The 22,025-nt window shown below is 57.5% G+C and overlaps 1 protein-coding gene across 1 annotated transcript in view; it reads left to right on the plus strand.

Annotated features, from left to right (window-relative positions):
• Window positions 1-994: 994 nt before the first annotated feature.
• LOC112059967 (B-cell differentiation antigen CD72) overlaps window positions 995-22,025 on the plus strand; it is a 51,118-nt gene continuing 30,087 nt past the window's right edge. Inside the window, exons 1-6 of the mRNA XM_065549930.1 lie at window positions 995-1,067; window positions 1,164-1,262; window positions 11,378-11,411; window positions 11,625-11,731; window positions 13,350-13,874; window positions 15,509-15,657. Coding sequence (XP_065406002.1) covers window positions 995-1,067; window positions 1,164-1,262; window positions 11,378-11,411; window positions 11,625-11,731; window positions 13,350-13,874; window positions 15,509-15,657 — 987 coding nt within the window. The remainder of the gene's footprint in view (window positions 1,068-1,163; window positions 1,263-11,377; window positions 11,412-11,624; window positions 11,732-13,349; window positions 13,875-15,508; window positions 15,658-22,025) is intronic.

The raw sequence follows: 22,025 nt of genomic DNA on the forward strand, positions 1-22,025 counted from the left end.
CAGGGACAGCGTCTCCGTCCCTGTCTGAGCAGCACCTTGCACATGGCCAGGGGGGGCAAATCAATGCTGCAGCTCTTGCCAGACAAGCTGCTCTGCTCTCCCCAGAGTCACCCGGCCAGAGGTCCCTCCCCAGTAATCCCAGTGGGGTCTGGACCAACTCTGCCTCCGCCAGGCTGGGCATCTCCGTACAGAGCGTGGGGTGAATCACTTCAGCCCCCCAGCCTGCTCCTGGCCTGGGCCAGGGGCCTTCCCTGTAAGTTCATTAGATCCAGGGGAGGGGTCCGGACTTTCTCTATGTCTGGAGCCAGTAAAAGGGAAGTTGGCTGCTGGCGAGAGCCCGTCTGCGCTTGGCCGGCCCCAGCTGCTCAGAGCCCTATGCAAACTTCTGCTTCCTGCGATCCGAGAGATCACTTTTCTTCTGCCACAGAGCGAGTGAGCTAGCACCTCTGCCAGCGCCGACTGGGCACAGCCGGTCCCTCCACAGCCAGCGCCGTGGGCACAGCCGGTCTCTCCACAGCCAGCGCCGACTGGGCACAGCCGGTCCCTCCACAGCCAGCGCCGACTGGGCACAACCGGTCCCTCCACAGCCAGCGCCGTGGGCACAGCCGGTCTCTCCACAGCCAGCGCCGACTGGGCACAGCCGGTCCCTCCACAGCCAGCGCCGACTGGGCACAGCCGGTCCCTCCACAGCCAGCGCCGACTGGGCACAGCCGGTCCCTCCTCAGCCAGCGCCGACTGGGCACAGCCGCTCCCTCCACAGCCAGCGCCGCGGGCACAGCCGGTCCCTCCACAGCCAGCGCCGACTGGGCACAGCCGGTCCCTCCACAGCCAGCGCCGCGGGCACAGCCGGTCCCTCCACAGCCAGCGCCGACTGGGCACAGCCGGTCCCTCCACAGCCAGCGCCGCGGGCACAGCTGGCCCCCTCTCCAGTCAGCGCCGCACGGGCACAGCCAACCCCTCCCCAGTGAGCCCTGTGGGCACAGCTGGCTCCCAGATGGCCCAGAGCGTCGTTTATGCCGACCTGAGGTTCGTGAAGGCCCCTCGGGGGAACAGGTCTCAGGAGGCAGGTAAGAGTTGACGTGCCCCCTGCGTGGTGCCACCCCCTGCCCTGAGCCAGGCCTGCCCACTAACCAGCGCCCCCTCCTATCTGCCCCTCTCTGCAGCGCTCGCAGAGGAGGACGATGCGGAGCTCACCTACGAGAACATCCGGCTGGCCCAGACTGGGGAGGTGAAGCGGGGCCAAGGGGCGGAGCAGAGCAAAGGTGAGTGTGTGGCTGTCCCCCCCACCCCCCGCCCAGGGGTCCTGGGGGGAGCAAGCCGGGCAGGTACCCAAGGCCTCCCGCTCCCTTTGCGGGGACCCTGCCCCGTCCCCAGGCCTGGCACACAGAGCGAGCGGGATGGCTTGGTAAGCTGGGCCCAGGCAAACAGCGGCAGAGCCCTCCCCTTGGGGAGCAGGACCGCAGCCGGCGGGCAGAGCGGGGCTGTGTCCGGGGAGCAGCGACTCGGGAGGGGAGTTGGGGTCACAGTGGACGAAGGGAAGACGAGTGCCCAGTGTGATGCTGAGGCACAAGGGGCTAATGCGACCCTGGGGTGCACAAACAGGGGAGTAGCGGGGGGAGGGGTAACCTCTGTACACGGCATCGGTGAGGCCGACCCAGGATCCTGCGCCCAGCTCTGGGGGCTGCGTTCTATAGAGGATATTGGGGGCTGGGAAGCGTCACAGCAATGACTGGAGGGCTGGAGGAAACGCCAGGGAGCGAGCGAAAGCCCGTCCGGCAGCACTGGCCAGGTGACGTGCTCAGCGTCTGACACCGGCCCAGCCAGAGTCCCGGCGCTGAAGGGCTCCTCGGTCTAGCCGGGACAGGCAGGCCAAGAGCCCAGGGCTGGAAGCTGAAGCCAGACAAATGCCCGTTCGGAACCATCCCACGTTTAAGGCTGAGGGTCGTTGACCCTTGGCACAGCCAGCCTGGGGCTGTGGGGGGTTCACCATCTTCTGGTGGCATCAGCTCCAGCCTGGCGACCGTCTGGAGCATGCGTTAGTCAGACCCGTCCCTGGACTCAATCCAGGGGGCTGGGTGCGAGCCCATGACCTGGGCTCTAACTCTAGGACCCCCCTGCTGTGCTGGCTCACCCCCCCCCCCAAGGGGACCTTATCCAGGTGGCTGTGCCCTGAGGGCTCCCCCCTTAGCATGACCCCCAAGCCGTCAACAGAGCTCTGCAGAGTTTGAGCCCCGGGGGCTCTGGGGAGGAGAGCCGCTCGCCATCACACCCTGCAGCGGTGCCTATGGGAACTGATCCCTGCCAGGAAGCGCTGGAGCCATGGCCCACTAGGGGTCTGCCCCTAGGCACAGGTTTGCACAGCCTGCCCCACTCCCTGCCCCACTGCAGCAGCCCCACTGCCGGAGGGCTGGAGGAGCGGTGCAGGACAAGGGGGAGCCGATCTGTGGGGCTGAGGGGACAGTTTGCGGGAATCCCCACGAAGGGTTCGGCTTGGCCCTGGGGGTGTCTCCTTGCCTGGGCTGGGAGTGTAGCCCATAGGGGCAGCTTGCTTTTTCCTTCCTTCCCTTCATGATATTTACCTGCTGTTATTATAGTCAGCGGTACCGCGAGGAGCCTGCAGGCCTGTCTCCTGGAAGACATTAGCTTCAGCAGTGAGCGTATAGCTTGAGGTCTATGAACAGCCCAACGGAAACCCCAAGTATCGGGGAGCTGAAAATAGAGTATAAGGGGAATTTCTGACCACAGGGACAAGCAACCACCAGAGTGTCATGGCAATGAACTGATGTATCTGTAAGCAGAGTCAGAACGGGCTCTCCCCTGACATCTGGTGGTGAGCTGTGGAAAAGGACTTCAGGGGCTGTTCTCATTTGCATGGGCCCACGCACCTTGCCTAGCATGATGGGACTGCATCCCCAAATGGTCACTTTGGCTGCTGTGGGATCCTCAGTCTCTGTGTTATTGGGGCAGGAGTAATAAAGTGTTGTTATCCTGGGTATGTGAATTCAGGACAGTAGAACTGTGCTTGGCATTTTATGACAGAGGGACTCGCCCTCAACGAAGTAGCACTTGGTAGGCAAGGGACATGGGCACAGCCCAGTAAAGGGGGAGTAGATATTTGTGCATAGCAGTATGGGGGTGTTGATGGTATATTGAGTGTGTTGTTCCTAAAGTGAAGTAGTAGAGCCAATTTAAACTCCAATAAGAGTGTTGTTACATACTGCAGAAGCAATATCACAAGTGCCTGACTTTAAGCATTATTAGACCTACTCTGGGCTAGTGGTTCTGATGTTGAATCTGTTTAAGTGCATGTGACGTTATTGACATAAACTGGGACCATATCGATCATTGTTGCAACCAAGGTCCTGTAGTGGCACCCAAATCTTGTATAAAGGGGGTCAAATGGGGTGTCTAGGACAAGGTTATGGTTTACTGGTTATGATTATGCTGTCTATATGTGTGTATCAGTTTTGTAGTTGAAGTTATGAATATTGGCTCTATACTGTCTGTATGGCAAACTTATGCTATGCTTCTGGGTGACATCCCAGACAAGCTGAGATTAGCTCTGCCTAGCCTGCTTGATGGCCCATTAAGGACCATCAGCTATACAATGGACCCATTGAGAGAAGGCAGATACGCCTTGTACCTCAGCAAAGTATGCAGGGACAAAGACTATATAAGGCTGATGCCTGATCTCCATCTTGTCTTCAATCCTGCTTCTTACCTCTGGAGGAACTTTGCTACAAGCTGAAGCTTTGAACAAAGGACTGAGGACCCATCCCAGCGGGGGATGTATTCCAGAGACTTGATCTGAACCTGCAGTTTATTCCATCGCAGCTGCAAGCCTGAACCAAGAACTTTGCCATTACTGTATGTAATTGATTCCATTTAACCAATTCTAACTCTCATCTCTATCTTTTTCCTTTTATGAATAAACCTTTAGATTTTAGATTCTAAAGGATTGGCAACAGCGTGATTTGTGGGTAAGATCTGATTTGTATATTGACCTGGGTCTGGGGCTTGGTCCTTTGGGATCAGGAGAACCTTTTTCTTTTACTGGGGTATTGGTTTTCATAACCATTTGTCCCCATAACGAGTGGTACTGGTGGTAATACTGGGAAACTGGAGTATCTAAGGAGATTGCTTGTGAGACTTGCAGTTAGCCAGTGGGGTGAGACTGAAGTCCTCTTAGTCTGGCTGGTTTGGTTTGCCTTAGAGGTGGAAAAAACCCTAGCCTTGGGCTGTAACTGCCCTATTTGAGCAATTTGTCCTGAGTTGGCACTCTCAGTTGGGTTCCGCCAGAACCGCATTGTCACAGTGGCGTAGTCGTGCTTGGATCCACAGAACCAGGTCAATTAAGCTTTGGGTCAGAACCCCACGCTATCCAAATTTGAATTTTGGGATTGAGAGTTTTGTTGGTTAAAGAGCTGCTGCAATGGCTGAGCAAAGAGCATATGAGGGACTTGGGAAAAAAGCCCTGGAAAATTTGTGTTCAGAAAAGAGGATATGCTTTAGAAAGAAAGCTACAAAGGAAGAATTGAGAAATTTGCTAATAGCCAGTGATCAGGGGGCAAGAGCACAGCCCTTACCTGAGGCTGCAGAAGAGGCAGAAAAAATTAGGATGCAAAGGGTGACAAGTAAACTGCAATTTGAGCATGAACAGAAGCTAGCAGATCTTCGATTGCTGGAGAAGCACAAAATAGCAGAGTTAGAAAGAGAGAGAGAGAAAGAGGCTGCCGAGAGAGAGAAAGAGGCTGCCGAGAGAGAGAAAGAGGCTGCTGAGAGAGAGAAAGAAGCTGATCAAAGAAAGAAGGAGGCTGATGAGAGAGAAGAGAGAGCCCGTAAGGGGCGTCTAGAGCTGCTCGCTGCTGAGCAGGAGACTCACAGGATGGAACAGGAGACGGACAGACTTCAGCTCCAAGTAATGGAAGAGCGGAGAAAGTCATCCCCACCTGGTACTCCACTTCCCCCCCGCCATGAGAAAAACTGGGAAAGGATGTGTCCCATTTACAATGATACTGAGGATATAGAGGAGTTTTTGTCTACCTTTGAACGCCTCTGCAATCTGTACCAGATCCCTGAGGGTCAGCGAATGCCTGTCCTGCTAACCAGACTGACTGGAAAAGCCAGGGAGGTGTTTAATGACTTGGGGGAACAAGAAGCATTAAATTATGAGCGGTTTAAGGATTCTGTGTTAAGGCGATTCAAGGTTACTCCTGAATCTTACAGAGTTAAGTTTAGAGAGTTTAAAATGCCTAAGGATTGTACTTTTGTAGAATGTGCTCATAAGCTGATGGGTTTTGTTAAAAAGTGGGTTATGGGAGCCAAGGTTCATGGGAGTTTTGAAAAACTGCTGGATTTAATAACTTTGGAACAGTTCTTAGACATTGTGCCTGACAATGTGAGAGCAGCTGTGTGTGACAGGGACCCTGAGTCAGTCCTACGGGCAGCAGAGATTGCTGATGCCCATACCCAAAACAGGGCTCGAGAAGGGTGTAAAACCCCGGGGAAAACTGATCACCATTCTCCCCAGTTCAAGAGGAGGGAAGGATTTAAAAATAAACCTGACTCTTCTAAAGGAGTTCAAGGGGGCCCGGAGGGTAGGAACTCACATCCCCAGCAGGTTACATGCTATCGCTGTGGTATGCTGGGCCACATGAGACCAGACTGCCCGACACTGAAGGGCAGCCCAAAACCAGCAACCCCAAATGCCACGGCCAATGCTAACCCTGTTGTTGTAAACTCACAGGCAAGCCACACAGAGCCCAGCATTGGTGCCCTGTGTGCAAATGCTGTTTCTGTTGTCTCTGAAGGATTTGACCTTAAAACTCACATTAAAGCTAAATATGGGGGAAATAATGCAGAGTTTATTAGCAGTGCAGAAGTGAATGGAGTGAGGTGTATGGCATGGAGGGACACCGCAGCAGATATTACTCTGGTTAAAGCAAGTCTGGTCAGGAAGGAAGATTATTTGCCAGGTGAAGATGTAACTGTTGTAGCCTTATCTAAGTATTTTGTCAGGGTGCCTTTGGCTAAAATCCACCTGAAATGGAAGGGATTGGAGGGCACCATGGTTGTGGGAGTAAAAGACATAATCCCTAAGGATATTATGATTGGAAATGATATTAAAGCTATGGTCAGTCAAGTTAATACAAACCAGGCAGAAGAGAGGATTGATCCTAAGGTTGTGCCTATGGAGGGTTTCTCCAAAAGTTTGTCTTTGGAAAGTAGCTGTTTGGCTGTGAATGAAGTTTCTGAATGTCTATCTAATGTCTCAGAAGTAAATCTGGAATTAGATCAAGCGAAGGGAGAGGAGAACAAGGAGATTTTGGATGAGCCTAGGCAGTCTTGTGAGCTGATGGCTTTATCTAGTCAGCAGTTTGGGAAGGCAAGGAGAGTGGAAGATGGGTGCCCCTATACCTTATCTGTTTCCTGTGCGAAGAATAGTGACAGTGAAGGAAATGTGCCTGTGTCTGTCAGGGGTGTTGACTTGCCTATGGAGGAAGCTACCCCAGTCTCCAAGCAGTTGTCTGTGAACAGCCCGGTGTGCTGGGACAAGGGAAATGAAATCCCAAGCTGTATGTCTAGTAAAGGAAAATGCGTCTCCAACTCTTTTTTGTCTGTGGAGCAGACAGAAGGTGCCTTTCGGCCTGTGATGGTTGAGAGTAATTTAGTTGTCTCAGAGTTGGTTCTGGATTCAACCAAAGCCCAGGAAGGGAATGGTCCTAAGTTTGCATCTGCTGGGGAGAATGGCCCCGTAACTAGGTTGCATCCAGTTAGTGGCTTAGCAAAATCCCAGAGACCAAACAGTTCTGGTGCTTATATTTTGCCTGTTGCTCATGTGTGGTTGGAGAAGGGTGTAACAACTCTGTCTGATCAGGGTGATACCCTAGCCAGGGCACAAGGAGAGCAGAAAGGTAATTTGGTTGTGTTACCTACGGACAGTTTAACAACTTGTAGCAAAAAGGAAAAAATTCCTAAGCTTGTGTGTGGCAAAGAGAAGGGAAGTATTTCTAACCTTTTATCTAGGAAGTCTATGGGTTCGCCTGAAAGGGGATTGTGTAGAGATCTGCCTGATGGGCCAAAGGTGATCCTGAATATAAGTAAGATCCAGACAGAGTCTGTTGTTGCTCAGGAAAGTGTGCCTTTAGAGCAAGCCCTAGGTGAAGAGGGTAAGGGCAGAATTTCTGTGAGGGGTGAATTGCTGCTTAGAAAAGCTCCTGGAGAAAGGAATCCTCATGGTACTCGGTGCAAGCAGTTCCCTGCAATTGAAGGGTGTGAGAGTGATTTAATCAAGGAAGTTCCAGTTCCTAGCAGCCAAAAATTGTCTGTTGTGAAGGGATCCACTAACTTTCCTTGTAAAAGATCCAGTGTGGGTAGCTTTGAGAAGGTCTCAGAGGAAGTAAAAGTTGTTAAGGGATTGAGGCATCCCTATAACCAAGTGGCTGTGTGGGGCCAACTTGTTGGGGAGACAATGGTGTTGGAACAGGAATGTCTCCTTTCTGATTCTTTAAATGAGCAGTTTGTGCTTCAGGGTTTGAGGACAGATTTGGTTACTGATGTGTCAGAGCAGAGCAGTTTTATGGCTAAATGCTTGAGGATGCGGGGGAGAGGAAGCAAACTCTCACCCGCAGACTCTTTGGATTTGTGTAGTATCTCTTTAAGACAGAGTCCAGCCTTGGAGATGATAGCAGTTACGAATATGAAAACTGGTGGACTGGCTCTGGTCTGGGGTAGTGCAAATTACTTGCCTGGCTGGGAAAGGAAGGACTTGCTAATAGCTGTTAGCAAAGAGGGCCCACCCCATCAGCCAGTGAATTCTGTTAAGCAAGAGAAATCAGGGTTTGATCCTGCAGGACAAGGAGGAAAGAGAAAACGGAATTGTGCGAAGGGAAGCCACAGGTTAACCCTAAAATGCCCAAACTCCAATGGTATTGAGCCAAAGGTGTGGCATGACAAACATGACTGTAGATGGACACTTGCAATGAACTTGTTGTTATTGCTAAATTTTGTAATTAATGTGTTGCTATTGCCACAAACGGTAAAAATATACAATGTGCCTAATCTTTTGGAGAATTCCTTGAACATGTTAAAAGGAATACATGAAAACACACGTTATGTTAAAAGGCCTTGTTACACTGGGGTTTCACAGGCAATGCATATAAACAATATGGGAACTTTCCACAGGGGAAAAGACAGTCCAGACCTAATGTGCTGTATGAAAAGGAAGACTGAGGCACACTACCGTATTGCTTTCATGGCTAAATGCCAAGATTCCTGGACTATGAAGAACATTAATATCTGCATTTATGCGATGTTAATTGGGTTCCAAACATTGGCCCGAGCTTGTATGGATAAAGTAGCAGTTTTCTTTAGCTCTTGGCAAGATCACATGGCACATACAGGAACCATGCTGCCAGAGCAGATCCAATCCACTATTGTTCTAACTAAGTGTTACCTTGAGTTTGTAAAGAGGTTCAATCATGTTATTGAACATGACTTTGATGAACCATTTCTGTTATACACTGGTATGGCTTCTAACCCAATACTAGCTGTAGTGAGACAGAACCCAGGATGGGGAGCTCTTGGGATGCAGTCAGTGATGTTTGTGTCATCCCTTCCTGCATCAATTTTGCGTTGGGGGTGTGACGTTATTGACATAAACTGGGACCATATAGATCATTGTTGCAACCAAGGTCCTGTAGTGGCACCCAAATCTTGTATAAAGGGGGTCAAATGGGGTGTCTAGGACAAGGTTATGGTTTACTGGTTATGATTATGCTGTCTATATGTGTGTATCAGTTTTGTAGTTGAAGTTATGAATATTGGCTCTATACTGTCTGTATGGCAAACTTATGCTATGCTTCTGGGTGACATCCCAGACAAGCTGAGATTAGCTCTGCCTAGCCTGCTTGATGGCCCATTAAGGACCATCAGCTATACAATGGACCCATTGAGAGAAGGCAGATACGCCTTGTACCTCAGCAAAGTATGCAGGGACAAAGACTATATAAGGCTGATGCCTGATCTCCATCTTGTCTTCAATCCTGCTTCTTACCTCTGGAGGAACTTTGCTACAAGCTGAAGCTTTGAACAAAGGACTGAGGACCCATCCCAGCGGGGGATGTATTCCAGAGACTTGATCTGAACCTGCAGTTTATTCCATCGCAGCTGCAAGCCTGAACCAAGAACTTTGCCATTACTGTATGTAATTGATTCCATTTAACCAATTCTAACTCTCATCTCTATCTTTTTCCTTTTATGAATAAACCTTTAGATTTTAGATTCTAAAGGATCGGCTACAGCGTGATTTGTGGGTAAGATCTGATTTGTATATTGACCTGGGTCTGGGGCTTGGTCCTTTGGGATCAGGAGAACCTTTTTCTTTTACTGGGGTATTGGTTTTCATAACCATTTGTCCCCATAACGAGTGGTACTGGTGGTAATACTGGGAAACTGGAGTATCTAAGGAGATTGCTTGTGAGACTTGCAGTTAGCCAGTGGGGTGAGACTGAAGTCCTCTTAGTCTGGCTGGTTTGGTTTGCCTTAGAGGTGGAAAAAACCCCAGCCTTGGGCTGTAACTGCCCTATTTGAGCAATTTGTCCTGAGTTGGCACTCTCAGTTGGGTTCCGCCAGAACCGCATTGTCACAGTGCATTAGGGGTGAAGCTCCCCTACTAACAGCTGAGAGCTGTGTTAAGTATGAGGGGCCTGAAGACATATTGGTGCATGGCTGGCAGAGAGGCCTGGGGGCTGGTGAGAGGGATGGCTAGTGGAGAGGTGCAGAACCCCACAGAGCAGTGTGGGTAAGGTACCTCCATGCCTTCCACTCAGGCTGGGAGGTGAACTCTGCAGATGAACTTCTGAACTCTGGGGCTGCACTGACCAAGGACAGAAGCTGGGGGGGTGGAGGGGGGGTGACTGTTGGGTTGCTCGACTTAAGACCCTGAGGGGAAGAGGACACTGCCCAACTTACTTGGGGGTGGGTCTTTTGCTCATGGCTGGTGTTATGAATCCTGTTTGTGGTGTTTCCCTAAAATAATGCTGCATTGTTTCCCTCCTTTATTAAAATGATTTTGCTACACTCAGACTCCGTGCTTGCGAGAGGGGAAGTGTTGCCTCTTAGAGGCACCTGGGGGTGGGGTGTGATTGTCCAAGGTCACTGGGTGGGGGGTCGAGATGGTTTTGCATTGCATTATTGAAACGGAACCCCAGATACTGAACCCGGCCCTTGTTGCTGCCAACTCAGACGGGCAGAAGGGTAACACATCTAACAGGGACATGAGCTACATCTGCAGACACCAAAACACAAGCGGCCATGGTAGCGAATTGCCGTATATAATAAGGGCTGTGTCCTGTGTCCCCGCTGGCTGCAGAGCCCCCGTGTAACAGCCCTGGGGCGTGGAGCCCTACAGAGCTGCTGCGGCCGACGCTCGCTGGAGCCTCCTTTGGTGGGGGCCCGGCTGGAGCTGCCTCCCCCTGCCGCTCCCCCGTCTCTGAGTGGAGCTGCGAGCAACCAGCGTAGCCGGCCAGGGACCAGGCCCCAGGCCCCACGCCCAGTGCCTGCAGCAGGCTGGCCTGGCCACAGAGAGGAAATCCAGCAGCTGGTGGGGCATGCGTGGGGAGAGCCCGCACGAGGGGCATGGAGCCATTCACAGGGGCTCAGACCCCCACGCAGGCCCCTCCGACACGGCCCCTATCAGGCGCCGAGCGAGGGAGAACAGACCTCTTGGGCAGGGACGGGCGCTAGAGCGAAGTGGCCCATGTGTCCCCAGGAGGCTGGGCCAGGCCCTAGAGGGGTGGGGGGGCGACACCTCGTCTGGCCCCAGAGACGGGCTTGGGGGGCTGCTGGGGCTTTGCTGTCTGCGGGGTCCACGCCCGGCTGGCTCAGGGATCAGGTCGGAATGACCCAGCGCCTGGGATTAGCCCAGACCTGCCCACGAGGCGTCCCCTGCACTGGGCCAGGCCCCAGGTGGGGGGCGATACATCACCTGGCCCCGGGGATGGGCTTGGGGGGCTGCTGGGACTCTGCTGTCATGGAATCATAGACTATCAGGGGGTATCTAGTCCAACCCCCTGCTCAAAGCAGGACCAATTCCCAACTAAATCATCCCAGCCAGGGCTTTATCAAGCCTGACCTTAAAAACCCCTAAGGAAGGAGATCCCACCACCTCCCTAGGTAACCCATTCCAGTGCTTCACCCCCTCCTAGTGAAACAGTGTTTCCTAATATCCAACCTAGACCTCCCCCACTGCAACTTGAGACCATTACTCCTTGTTCTGTCATCTGGTACCACTGAGAACAGTCTAGATCCATCCTCTTTGGAACCCCACTTCAGGTAGTTGAAAACTGCTATCAAATCCCCCCCTCATTCTTACCAGGCTGCCAGCCACGCACTGTGGGGAACTGGAGCCGGTAGCCTAAGCCCTGATCATGTCCCTGCAGGCCCCATGCACTGGGAGCTCTCCCGTGGCTCCCACTGCCCTCCTGGGGGGCTGAGCCCCATTGCCTGGGTAGCCTGAGGGGGGAGATGGGCCGTGGGGTTGGGTTCCCAGGCACGTTGCCCTCTCGGGGGGGGGGGGCGGGGGGGAGGGAAGCTGGTGCCCAGGGCTCCCCTCGTTAACGCAGCCGGTTCTCTCCCGCAGAGCCCAGGTGGAGCACGTGGTACCTGCCCCTCGGCCTGCTGGGGGCCTGCCTCTTCCTCCTGGCCACCACCATTGGCCTGGGGGTTCGCTGTGAGTAGGGGACCCGGGCTGTGGGCACCCGCCAATGGGGGGATGTGGGGACGAAACGCCCGGCCAGGGGAGAGAGGGAAGGGGCTGCATGTGGGGAGTGATGATGTGGGGGGCCGGGGACCCCAGGGAGAGTGAGGGGGGTTCAGGGCGCAGTGGGGGGTGAATCCGAGCAAAGGAGAGTTCAGGCTGCAGCTCAGGAAACCTCCCCAGCAGCAACACGGAACAGCTGGGGAGCCACGGGGGGCCCTGTCCCGGGCAGGCGGGGGCCCTGTTACCAGGGAGATGTGGGGGCCCTGTCCCGGGCAGGCGGGGGGGGGAGGGGCCCTGTTACCAGGGAGATGTGGGGGGCCCTGTCCCGGGCAGGCGGGGGGGGGGAGGGGCCCTGTTACCAGGGAGATGTGAGGGGCCCTGTCCCGGGCAGGCGGGGGGGGGGAGGGGCCCTGTTACCAGGGAGATGTGGGGGGCCTGTCCCGGGGCAGGCGGGGGGCCCTGTTACCAGGGAGATGTGGGGGGCCCTGTCCCGGGCAGGCGGGGGGGCTCTGTTACCAGGGAGATGTGGGGGGCCCTGACCCAGGGCAGGCGGGGGCCCTGTTACCAGGGAGATGTGGGGGGGCCTGTCCCGGGGCAGGCGAGGGCCCTGTTACCAGGGAGATGTGGGGGGCCTGTCCCGGGCAGGCGGGGGGGCTCTGTTACCAGGGAGATGTGGGGGGCCCTGACCCAGGGCAGGCGGGGGCCTGTTACCAGAGAGATGTGGGGGGCCTGTCCCGAGCAGGCGGGGGCCCTGTTACCAGGGAGATGTGGGGGGCCCTGTCCCGGGGCAGGCGGGGGCCCTGTTACCAGAGAGATGTGGGGGGCCCTGTCCCGGGCAGGCGGGGGCCCTGTTACCAGGGAGCCATAGGGGGGCCGTGTCCCAGGGCAGGCGGGGGCCCTGTTACCAGGGAGATGTGGGGGGCCCTGTCCCAGGGCAGGCGGCGGCCCAGTTACCAGGGAGATGTGAGGGGTCCTGTCCCAAGCAGTCGGGGGGAGGGACTGTCACTAGGGAGCCATTGGGGGCCATGTCAGGGAATCCTCTCTGGGGAGGGGCCCATGGGGGGAGGGGTGGGGCCCTGTTACTTGGGGCCCCTACCCGCCGCCCGCCTGGCACCCGCCCACCGGCACAGAGGTTGCTGGGGCCAGGCAGCGCACTGGGGGAGGGAGGTCCCGGCTCTGCTGGCCAAAGGGCTGTACGGCCCGGCCGGCTCCCTGGCAGGGCCAGGAAAGGCTGCTGGGGCTGGCCCTGGCCTGGCTGCCTGCAGGGCGCTGTGCCCGGCCCCTCGCGTTGGGTTTGGAGGCTGCCCGCTGGCTGTAGCACCCACTCGCCTCCCAGCTGTTTGAACAGCCCCGGCCCAGCGTTCCTGAGTCTCTGTCCCGCTGCTGGAGACTCTGGCGTTAAGGGGCTGTTCTCCACGGTCGGGAGGGTCCCCGTCCCCCTGGGGCCCTGCTGGGGTGGATGAGTGAGCCCAGTTCTCGAGTGGCCCTCCCGGCCCCGCCCTCCCCTGCTGCCACGTGCCTGTTGGCCTGTGCCGGAGCTCGTGCGTCCCTGCGTCCGGCCCAGGCTCACGCTGTCTGTCCCCTGCAGACTGGCAGGTTTCCCAGCATCTGCAGCAGGCGTCCCGAGCGCACGAGGCAGAGAGCAGCCGCCTCTCCCAGCAAGTCAGCACCAAGGGGGCCACCCTGGAGCAGACGGCGAGGGAGCTGGAGCAGGCCAGGCAGGAGCTGGAGCAGGCGAGGCGGGAGCTGGAGCAGGCCAGGGAGGAGCTGGAGCAGGCCAGGGGGGAGCTGGAGCAGACCAGGCGGGATCTGGAGCAGGCCAGGGGGGAGCTGGAGCAGACCAGGCGGGAGCTGGAGCAGGCCAGGCGGGATATGGAGCAGATGGCGAGGGAGCTGGAGCAGGCCAGGCGGGATATGGAGCAGGCCAGGCAGGAGCTGGAGAAGATGCGGCTGGAGGAGAATAGCACACAGGAGCAGCTGCGACAGCAGGAGGCCGCATTACGGGGATCGAAGGAGGAGCTGGCGAGAGTACAGAAGGAGAAGACAGAAATGAAAGAGAAGCTGAACAAAATGGAGAGCGCCCTGTCCAGCATCCGCCCCTGCAAGCAGACAGGTACTGCCTTCCCGGGGCGAGGGTCACTGGGGTGCCCCACCCCCTGGCAGGGACAGCCGAGCCCTGCGGGGGAGGAGGGGCAGTACCCAGCACCAGGGCCATATCGCAGCAAGCGGCTCTGGTCATTCAGGAGGGGCAGCTCTTCCCCCAGGCCGCGCTGGCTCCCAGGTCTGCATGGTGCAGGGGAGTGTGTGTGTGTTGGGGGGGTTGGGGGGCACTGCTGGAGACAAGACAGGAAACCCCGGGTGGTGGGCATTGGCCGGTTCCATGGAATAAGAATTGGGATGTGAACCCGCTGTCCTAGCCCAGTTCCAACCGGCTCCCCTAAATCCCTCTGCTGTTTCAGCTGTTAAACACGCTGCATCCCACCCCAGAGGTGGCTGCATTTCAGGGGTGCGTGAAGCAAGGCCTACACGTGGCTGGTCTAACGGTTTATGTGTAGAACCAAGCTAGGGCCTTGGAGAAAAGGTGCTGGCTAAATACGAACTATGAACATGATCATTAGTCAGCCGAGATCCCACGATCCAGTCTGGCTAAGAGATAACAGAGTGCTGCTCCTCCACCACTGAGCTCCGCTTGCACACACACCACGCTCTCCCTGCCCCCCGCCCCGATCTGCTGGTGCTCCTCAGACCCGACCTGCAGCCCCACAATGCAGGTCCAGGCCTCTCTCCCACATGTTCAGAATCGGGCGACGCGTGTAAAGAGCCCATGGGAACCAGCACACAACGGGCCCTTCACCTTTGGGATTTTTCGCAGCAGACGCTCACATGCAGGGCAGGTTGAGTCACAGTTTGTGCCCATGATGCTCTCGGTGCTTCGCCCACCCCAGGCAAATAAACTATCCCAGGCCTTAAAAACTGAGATCAGCTTCCCCGAGGGTGGCACTACCGCTGCCAGTCCTGTCCCGGCTCCCTGGCAGGCGAGCTGGGTGATTCTCCAGCTGGGGCCCTGCCCCCTCGCCAAGAGCAGAATCCCAGCCCCGAGGACGACGCGCCATTTTAGACAGCCTGGGGCCTCCCAACCGGGCAGAGACGGGCACAGGGAGGAGGTGGTGCCAGGTGACAAGGGCAGCGAATCGCTGTCTGCTCACACTGAACAAGGATCTCTATCAGAATGAGGGAAACGGCTCAGTCTGTCTGCACATCACTGCCCAGCCCTCCGGCCAGAGCTGTAACGGAGCAGTGCCCACGTCCTCCCGGTGGCTGAACCCCTGGGGCTGGCAGAGCGAAAGGCCAGGGAGATGGGGCTCGTTTACCCCACATGTGAAATGCTTCCCACAGAGCCACAGCGGAGTCGGCTGGGGCTGACGGTCGTGGTACTGGAGGGTTCACACCTTTGGAAGGGCGAATCAGGGGCTGTAGGACATATCGGGAAGGCTGGGGGCTCCCGTGAACCCCATGGACAGTTACACTTGTATCTGAGCCCTGGACTGAGCTCCCAGCCTGCCCCAAACCCTCGAGAGCCCCCCCACACACACAGCTCGGAGCAGCTCCTCGGGCAGCCGTGGGTCTGGGGGAGTGGGAGCCCCTGGGGAGGGACCAGACCTTCTTTATACAGCCCAGGGCATGAGCCCGTTAGCTGCACTCAGGGCCAGGACAGTGTCTGAGCTTCTCACCCCCTCTTCCCTCCAGACTGCTGCCCGGCAGACTGGGTGTTGTACAGAGGAAAGTGCTTGTTCGTCTCGAAGGAGGAGAAGACTTGGAAAGAAAGCAAAAAAGACTGTGACCGGAAATCTGCTGGGCTTCTTATTGCCAAATCCTGGGACACGGAGACAACACCGGTACGGTACATGCACGGCCGGTGTGACCGCAGCCGGAACACTGCGGAAAGGGGGGTGTCTCCAGGCTGCGGGGGGGGGGGGGGGGGGCTTGGCAAATAGGCGGGGCTCAGAGCAGAGCAACGGCAATGATCCAGGGGCTGGAGGAGCGTTACCAGCTCACCTTCTCCACTGTCCGTGATTGTTCCGTTTGGTCTGACAGATTTGAAGAACCCCCTTCCTGCAGCCTCTAACATTCCTCGCCCGCTGCACCGCGTTCCTTGCCTTGGCTTTCCTGATTTTATCCCTACATGCTCGCACTATTCCCATGTGTACTCCCTTGGCGGGGTGAAAGTGAGTCCAGTGACTTACCGGTACGCTGGGGCCAGATCTGGCCTCTGGAAGGGGTGGGGCCTAGGGCAGAAGGGGCGTGGCTGAGGGAGTCAGAGCCAGCCCCAGCCCACCCTGTAAGGTAAGTGCCCCCCCCCCCCCCCCCACTGGGGTAGCAGCAGCAGCCCGGGCTCCGGGGGTTATTTACAGGGCCCAGGGCTCCCCTGCTTCTACCGACCCGGCCCTGTAAATAGCTGCGGGAGCCCTGGGGTAGCAGCGGTGGGGCTCCAGAGGCTATTTAAAGGGCCCAGGGCAGTAGAGGTAGCGGGAGCCCCGGCCCTTTAAATAACTCGCGGAGCCCCGCAGCCCTACCCCAGGGCTCCAGCAGTGGGGCTGTGGTGGCAATTTAAAGGGCCTGGGGCTCCAGCCCCTGCTGGGAGCCCCAGGCCCTTTAAATTGCCCCTTCGGGAAGCCGGGCCGCCCCGGTACGGTGCACCAGCTCTTGTCAGTACGCCGTACCGGGGCGTACCGGCTTACTTTCACCTCTGTCCCTTGGTGCCATGCCCTGCCCTCCAGTCCCTCTATTTGTCCCTATGGGGTTTTAGAGAGCTAAAAAGCTCCTTGTGCAGCCACATTGGCCTCCTGCGGCTCCTCTTATCTCTCCTTTGCGTGGGAATAACCTCTTGTCACAGAGTCCCCGGGCGATGCTCTGGAACTGCTCCCCACAAAGCCAGTGAGGACTTTGGGGAGCCTCCTCTCTGTGAGCAGACTGTCTTCACGGCAAGAAGCTCACACGGCTTCACCTCCTGGGTCTCTCCTGGGAGCATTCAGCATATGCCCCTCCGTGCGCTTCCCACAGCGAGTCCGCCCAGGCGGGGTCCTGGGGAAGCCAGAGGGTCCTGCACCCCCACTCCACAGTCAGATGTGACTCTCAGCCAGCCAGTAAAACAGAGGTTTATTAGATGACAGGAACACGGTCTAAAACAGAGCTTGTAGGTCCAGAGAACGGGATCCCTCAGCTGGGTCCATCCTGGGGTCCTGTGAGCGAGACACCCCTGGCTGCCCTCACTCCTCGTCCCCAGCCAGCTCCAAACTCAAACCCCCTCCAGCCCCTCCTCCTCTGGGCTTTGTCTCTTTCCCGGGCCAGGAGGTCACCTGATGTCTTTGTTTTCCAATACCTTTAGCATCCCCTTCAGGGGGGAAGGGCCTGGCCATTAGTTGCCAGGAGACAGAGTGCCGGCCATTTATGCACACTGGCCCTTTGCTCTGCAACAATTACACCCCCCTAGAGACTTAAGAAATGCATAGGGGAAACTGAGGCACCCACACAGTATTCAGAGGAAACATTAAGAACAGTCCCACTTTGTCACACCCCCTAGTTGTTTGCTCAACTCTTCCTGAATCAGAAAGCTGTCCCCTACACATGCTAAGAACATGTTATGTTTTGCTGTAATAATCTGAACAGATACTAGGGAAGTTAAAATCCCCCATTCATACTAGCTCATGTTTGTAAGCTAATCCCGTTACCTGCTTGTAGAATGACTCGTCCATTTCCTCCTCCTGATGTGGTGTCTCTAACAGTCCCCATCCATAACATCGCTGCTGTTCTTTTCCCTTGTTATCCTCACCCCGGGACTCTCTCAGTAGCTCTGCCGCGCACTTCGCCTCGCAGCAAGTGTGCCCATTCCTGACGTACAGCGAACACCTCCTCCTCTGTCCCCATCCCTGTCCTTCCGGAACAAGCTGTAGCCCGCAACGCTGGTACTGCAGTCATGGGAGTTGTCCCACTAAGTTGCTGTAATGCCAATTAAGTCATAATTTTCTTCATATACCATGACTTCTAGTCAGGGCTGGATTAACTTTCCTGTGGGCCCGGGGCTATTAGATTTTGTGGGCCCCTGTATACAAGTCTCTTTCCTGGGAGTGAGTTTGGTGCAGGAGGGGGCTGGGGCAAGGGATTGGGGTGCAGGAGGAGGTGCGGGGTCTTGGAGGGAGCTTGGGGGCAGGAGAGGGTGCGGGGTCTGGGAAGAAGTTTGGGGGCAGGAGGGGGTTGGGGCAGGGACTTGGGGTGCAGGAGAGGGTGCGGGGTCTGGGAAGAAGTTTGGGGGCAGGAGGGGGTTGGGGCAGGAACTTGGGGTGCAGGAGGCGGTGCGGGGGCTGGGAGGGAGTTTGGGGGCAGGAGGGGGTTGGAACTTGGGGTGCAGGAGAGGGTGCGGGGGCCAGGAGGGAGTTTGGGGGCAGGAGGGGGTTGGGGCAGGAACTTGGGGTGCAGGAGAGGGTGCGGGGGCCGGGAGGGAGTTTGGGATCAGGAGGGGGATTCTGATCTGGGGCAGGGGGTTGGGGTGGAGGAGGGGGTGCGGGGTCCTGGAGGGAGTTTGGGGGCAAGAGGGGGTGTGGGGTCTGGGAGGGAGTTTGGGGGCAGGAGGGGGATTCTGATCTGGGGCAGGGGGTTGGGGTGGAGGAGGGGGTGCGGGGTCCTGGAGGGAGTTTGGGGGCAAGAGGGGGTGCGGGGGCTGGGAGGGAGTTTGGGGGCAGGAGGGGGTTGGAACTTGGGGTGCAGGAGAGGGTGCGGGGTCTGGGAGGGAGTTTGGGTGCAGGAGGGGGTTGGGGCAGGGACTTGGGGTGCAGGAGGGGGTGCGGGGGCTGGGAGGGAGTTTGGGATCAGGAGAGGGTGCGGGGGCTGGGAGGGAGTTTGGGGGCAGGAGGGGGCTGGGGCAGGGACTTGGGGTGCAGGAGGCGGTGCGGGGGCCGGGAGGGAGTTTGGGGGCAGGAGGGGGTGCGGGGGCCGGGAGGGAGTTTGGGGGCAGGAGGGGGTGCGGGGGCCGGGAGGGAGTTTGGGATCAGGAGGGGGTGCGGGGGCCGGGAGGGAGTTTGGGATCAGGAGGGGGTGCGGGGGCTGGGAGGAGGTTTGGGGGCAGGAGGGGGTGCGGGGGCTGGGAGGGAGTTTGGGGGCAGGAGGGGGTGCGGGGGCTGGGAGGGAGTTTGGGGGCAGGAGAGGGTGCGGGGCTGGGAGGGAGTTTGGGATCAGGAGGGGGTGCGGGGGCTGGGAGGGAGTTTGGGGGCAGGAGGGGGTGCGGGGGCTGGGAGGGAGTTTGGGATCAGGAGGGGGATTCTGATCTGGGGCAGGGGGTTGGGGTGGAAGAGGGGGTGTGAGGTGCAGGCTCCGGCCAGAAGGCATTTACCAAAGGTGGCTCCCGGCCGGCGGCGCAGCAGGGCTCAGGCAGGCTGCCTGCATGCGGTGGCCCCATGACACTCCCGGAAGTGGCCGGCTGCTAGCACGTCTCTGAGGCTCCTGGGGGGAGGGGAACAGTGTGTCTCCGTGCACTGCCCGCGCCCGCAAGCGCTGCCCCTGTAGCTCCCATTGGCCAGTTCCTGGCCACTGGGAGCTGCGGGGTCGGTGCTGGGGGCAGAGCACGGAGCCGCCTCTCCCACCCCCGCCAGGGACTGCAGAGACGTGCTAGCAGCCGGCCACTTCCGGGAGCGGTGTGGGGCTATGGCAGGCAGCCTGAGCCCCGCTGCGCCGTGGGACTTTTAGCAGCCCGGAGTCGGAGATCCCGGCCTGTGATTTATTTTTGCAGCCCCCCCCTTGAGCAGGGCCCTGGACTGCAGCCCCTCAAGCCCCTGCCTTAATCCAGCCCTGCCTCTGGTCCTCCTGCTTGTCCCCAGACTCGGGCAGGCTGCCCTACTGCTTTTCTTCTTGCCTTGTAATGCAGTTGTGGTTTCTAGTCCCTTCCCCCGGCTTCATTACTAGAGCCTAGATGGACGCTGGCTGGAGTTTTGTCACCGTTCCCCATGAGTCCGAGGTCAAAGCTCTCCTTTACGAGTGTAACCCTTCTGCCCATCTGAGTTGGCAGCAACAAGGGCCAAGTTCTGTATCTAGGGGTTCCGTTTCAATAACGCAATGTAAAACCGGCTCAAGCCCCCACCCAGTGACCTGGGACAATTACATACCACCCCCTGGGCGCCTCTAAGAGGCAATACTTCCCCTCTCGCAAGCACGGAGTCTGAGTGTGACAGAAAATGTTTAATAACGTGAGGTAAACGACATCAGCATTAAATTGGAAAAACACCACAGACAGGATTCATAACACAAACCATGAGCCAAAAAACCCACCCCAGCAAATTGGGCTGTGTCCTTTCCCTTTGGTTCTTGAATCCAGCAACCCAAAAATCACCCAGATTCCCAAAGTCCAACAACCATCAAAGTCTCTGTGCCTGGTCAGTGCAGCCCCAGAGTAAAAGGGGGGGGCACGCAGGGTGTTAAGGGGCACCTTACGTGATCCGAGGCCGGCCGGCCATCTCTCCCTCCGTGGGGTTCCGCCGCAGCCTTCACCACGAGCCAGCCCACTTCCTGCCATCCCATGAACCACTCCGCTCTACGAGCCACTCCAGCCATCCCCACAAACAGCTCCACTCGCCGCTCCTTGGGGTGCTCCAACCAGCCCTGCAAGGCTCCGCACCCCTTGCTGCTCTTCCAGTCATCCCCACAAATTGCTCCACCAGCTGCTTAACAATATAGTTTCAGGTTCCCCCACTAGTTAACACAGCACTTTATAACTTTAACTCTTGTGTGATTTCAGCTCAGAGTAGGGGAGCCCCAGTGCTAGTGCACCATTGGCCCAAAGTGAATTCAGCTCAGCAGCCTGTACCTAGACTCCTAATAGAATCAAAGTTAGCTCTGACATTCAACAGTGGAGAGAGGAAGTAGGGCAATTGGTGTTTCAAACCCTCAGAGAGGACCCGACCCATCACATACAAATACCTGTCCCCATCCTCTCATCCTTCACTGGGTTTTGTAGCCCATGCCCCTTGTCAAGCAAGTGCTACTTAGGTAATGGTGAAGGACTCACTCAGTCCTTCTGTCATACAACAGTTCCACTGGCCTTGATTCACAGAATCAGGGTAACAAAACTTTATTCTTCCTGCCCCAATAACAGAGAAAACTGGGGATCCCACACCAGCCAAAGTAACCACTTTGAGTTGCTGTTGTTTCATGCCAGGCGGGTGGGTGTGCCTATGCAAACAAGATCAGCCCCTGGAGTTCTTTTCCACACTCGCCATAATTCACCACCAGATGTCAGGGTAGAGCTCATCCTGACTCTGCTTACACGAGTACGATGCCCAGTGGCGGATGCAAAGTCAAAGGGTGCTGCCTTACTCGCCCCCGGCGTGTATGCGTTATGATCCAGCATTTGTTCATATGGCCACAGACCGTTGTTCCCCCAGGATCCCTACCATAGGCGTGCGCACGGGGTGTGGCAGGTGTGCCCAGGCACACCCTAATGCAGGGGTGGGCAAATGGCCCCCCTCTCCCAGCGTGGCAAGCCGCGGGGTCCGTGCTCCCGGGACGGAGCGCCCGACCGAACGCAGCAAGCCGCCGGCCCCTCCCCCGCCTTCCCCCCTCCCCATGAGCCATGCTGCCGCGTGCAGCGCTCTGGGGGCCGGGGCTGCGCGCTCCCGCGGGGCAGTGTTTGGCTCCACGGGGAGGCTAGGAGCCTCATCTCATGGTAAGGGGTCTGGGGCCAGGGGGTTCGATAAGGGGTGGGGGCAGTCAGGGGACAGGGTGGGTTGGATAGGGGGTGGGATCCCGGGGGGGGTGGTTAGGGGTGGGGGGGATCTCTGGAGGGGACAGTCAGGGAGCAGGGGGGATTGGATGGGGCATGGGAGTCCTGGGGTCTGTCAGGGGATGGGGGGTGGATAGGGGTCAGGGAAGTCAGGGGACAGGGAGCAAGGAGGCAGGGGTGTGGAGAGGGGTTGGGGGAGGCAGGGAGTGGGGGGGTTGTATGGGTCGGGAGTTCTGGGGGTCCTGTCAGGGGGCGGGGAGCGGTTGGATAGGCGTGGGAGTCCTGGGTGCCTGTCTGGGGGCGGGGGTGTGGGCAGGGCCGGTGCTACCATTAAGACGAACTAGGCAGTTGCCTAGGGCGCCAAGATTTGGGGGCGCCAAAAAGCGGTGCCCCCAATTTTTTTTTAAAGTGTTCCTCTCCGAGCCCGCAGTTGCCGCTCCACTTCTCCCGCCTCCCAGGCTTGCGGTGCCAATCAGCTGTTTGGCGCCGCAAGCCTGG

This window comes from Chrysemys picta, chromosome 6 (assembly GCF_011386835.1).
Source record: "Chrysemys picta bellii isolate R12L10 chromosome 6, ASM1138683v2, whole genome shotgun sequence".
Taxonomy (NCBI): domain Eukaryota; kingdom Metazoa; phylum Chordata; order Testudines; family Emydidae; genus Chrysemys; species Chrysemys picta.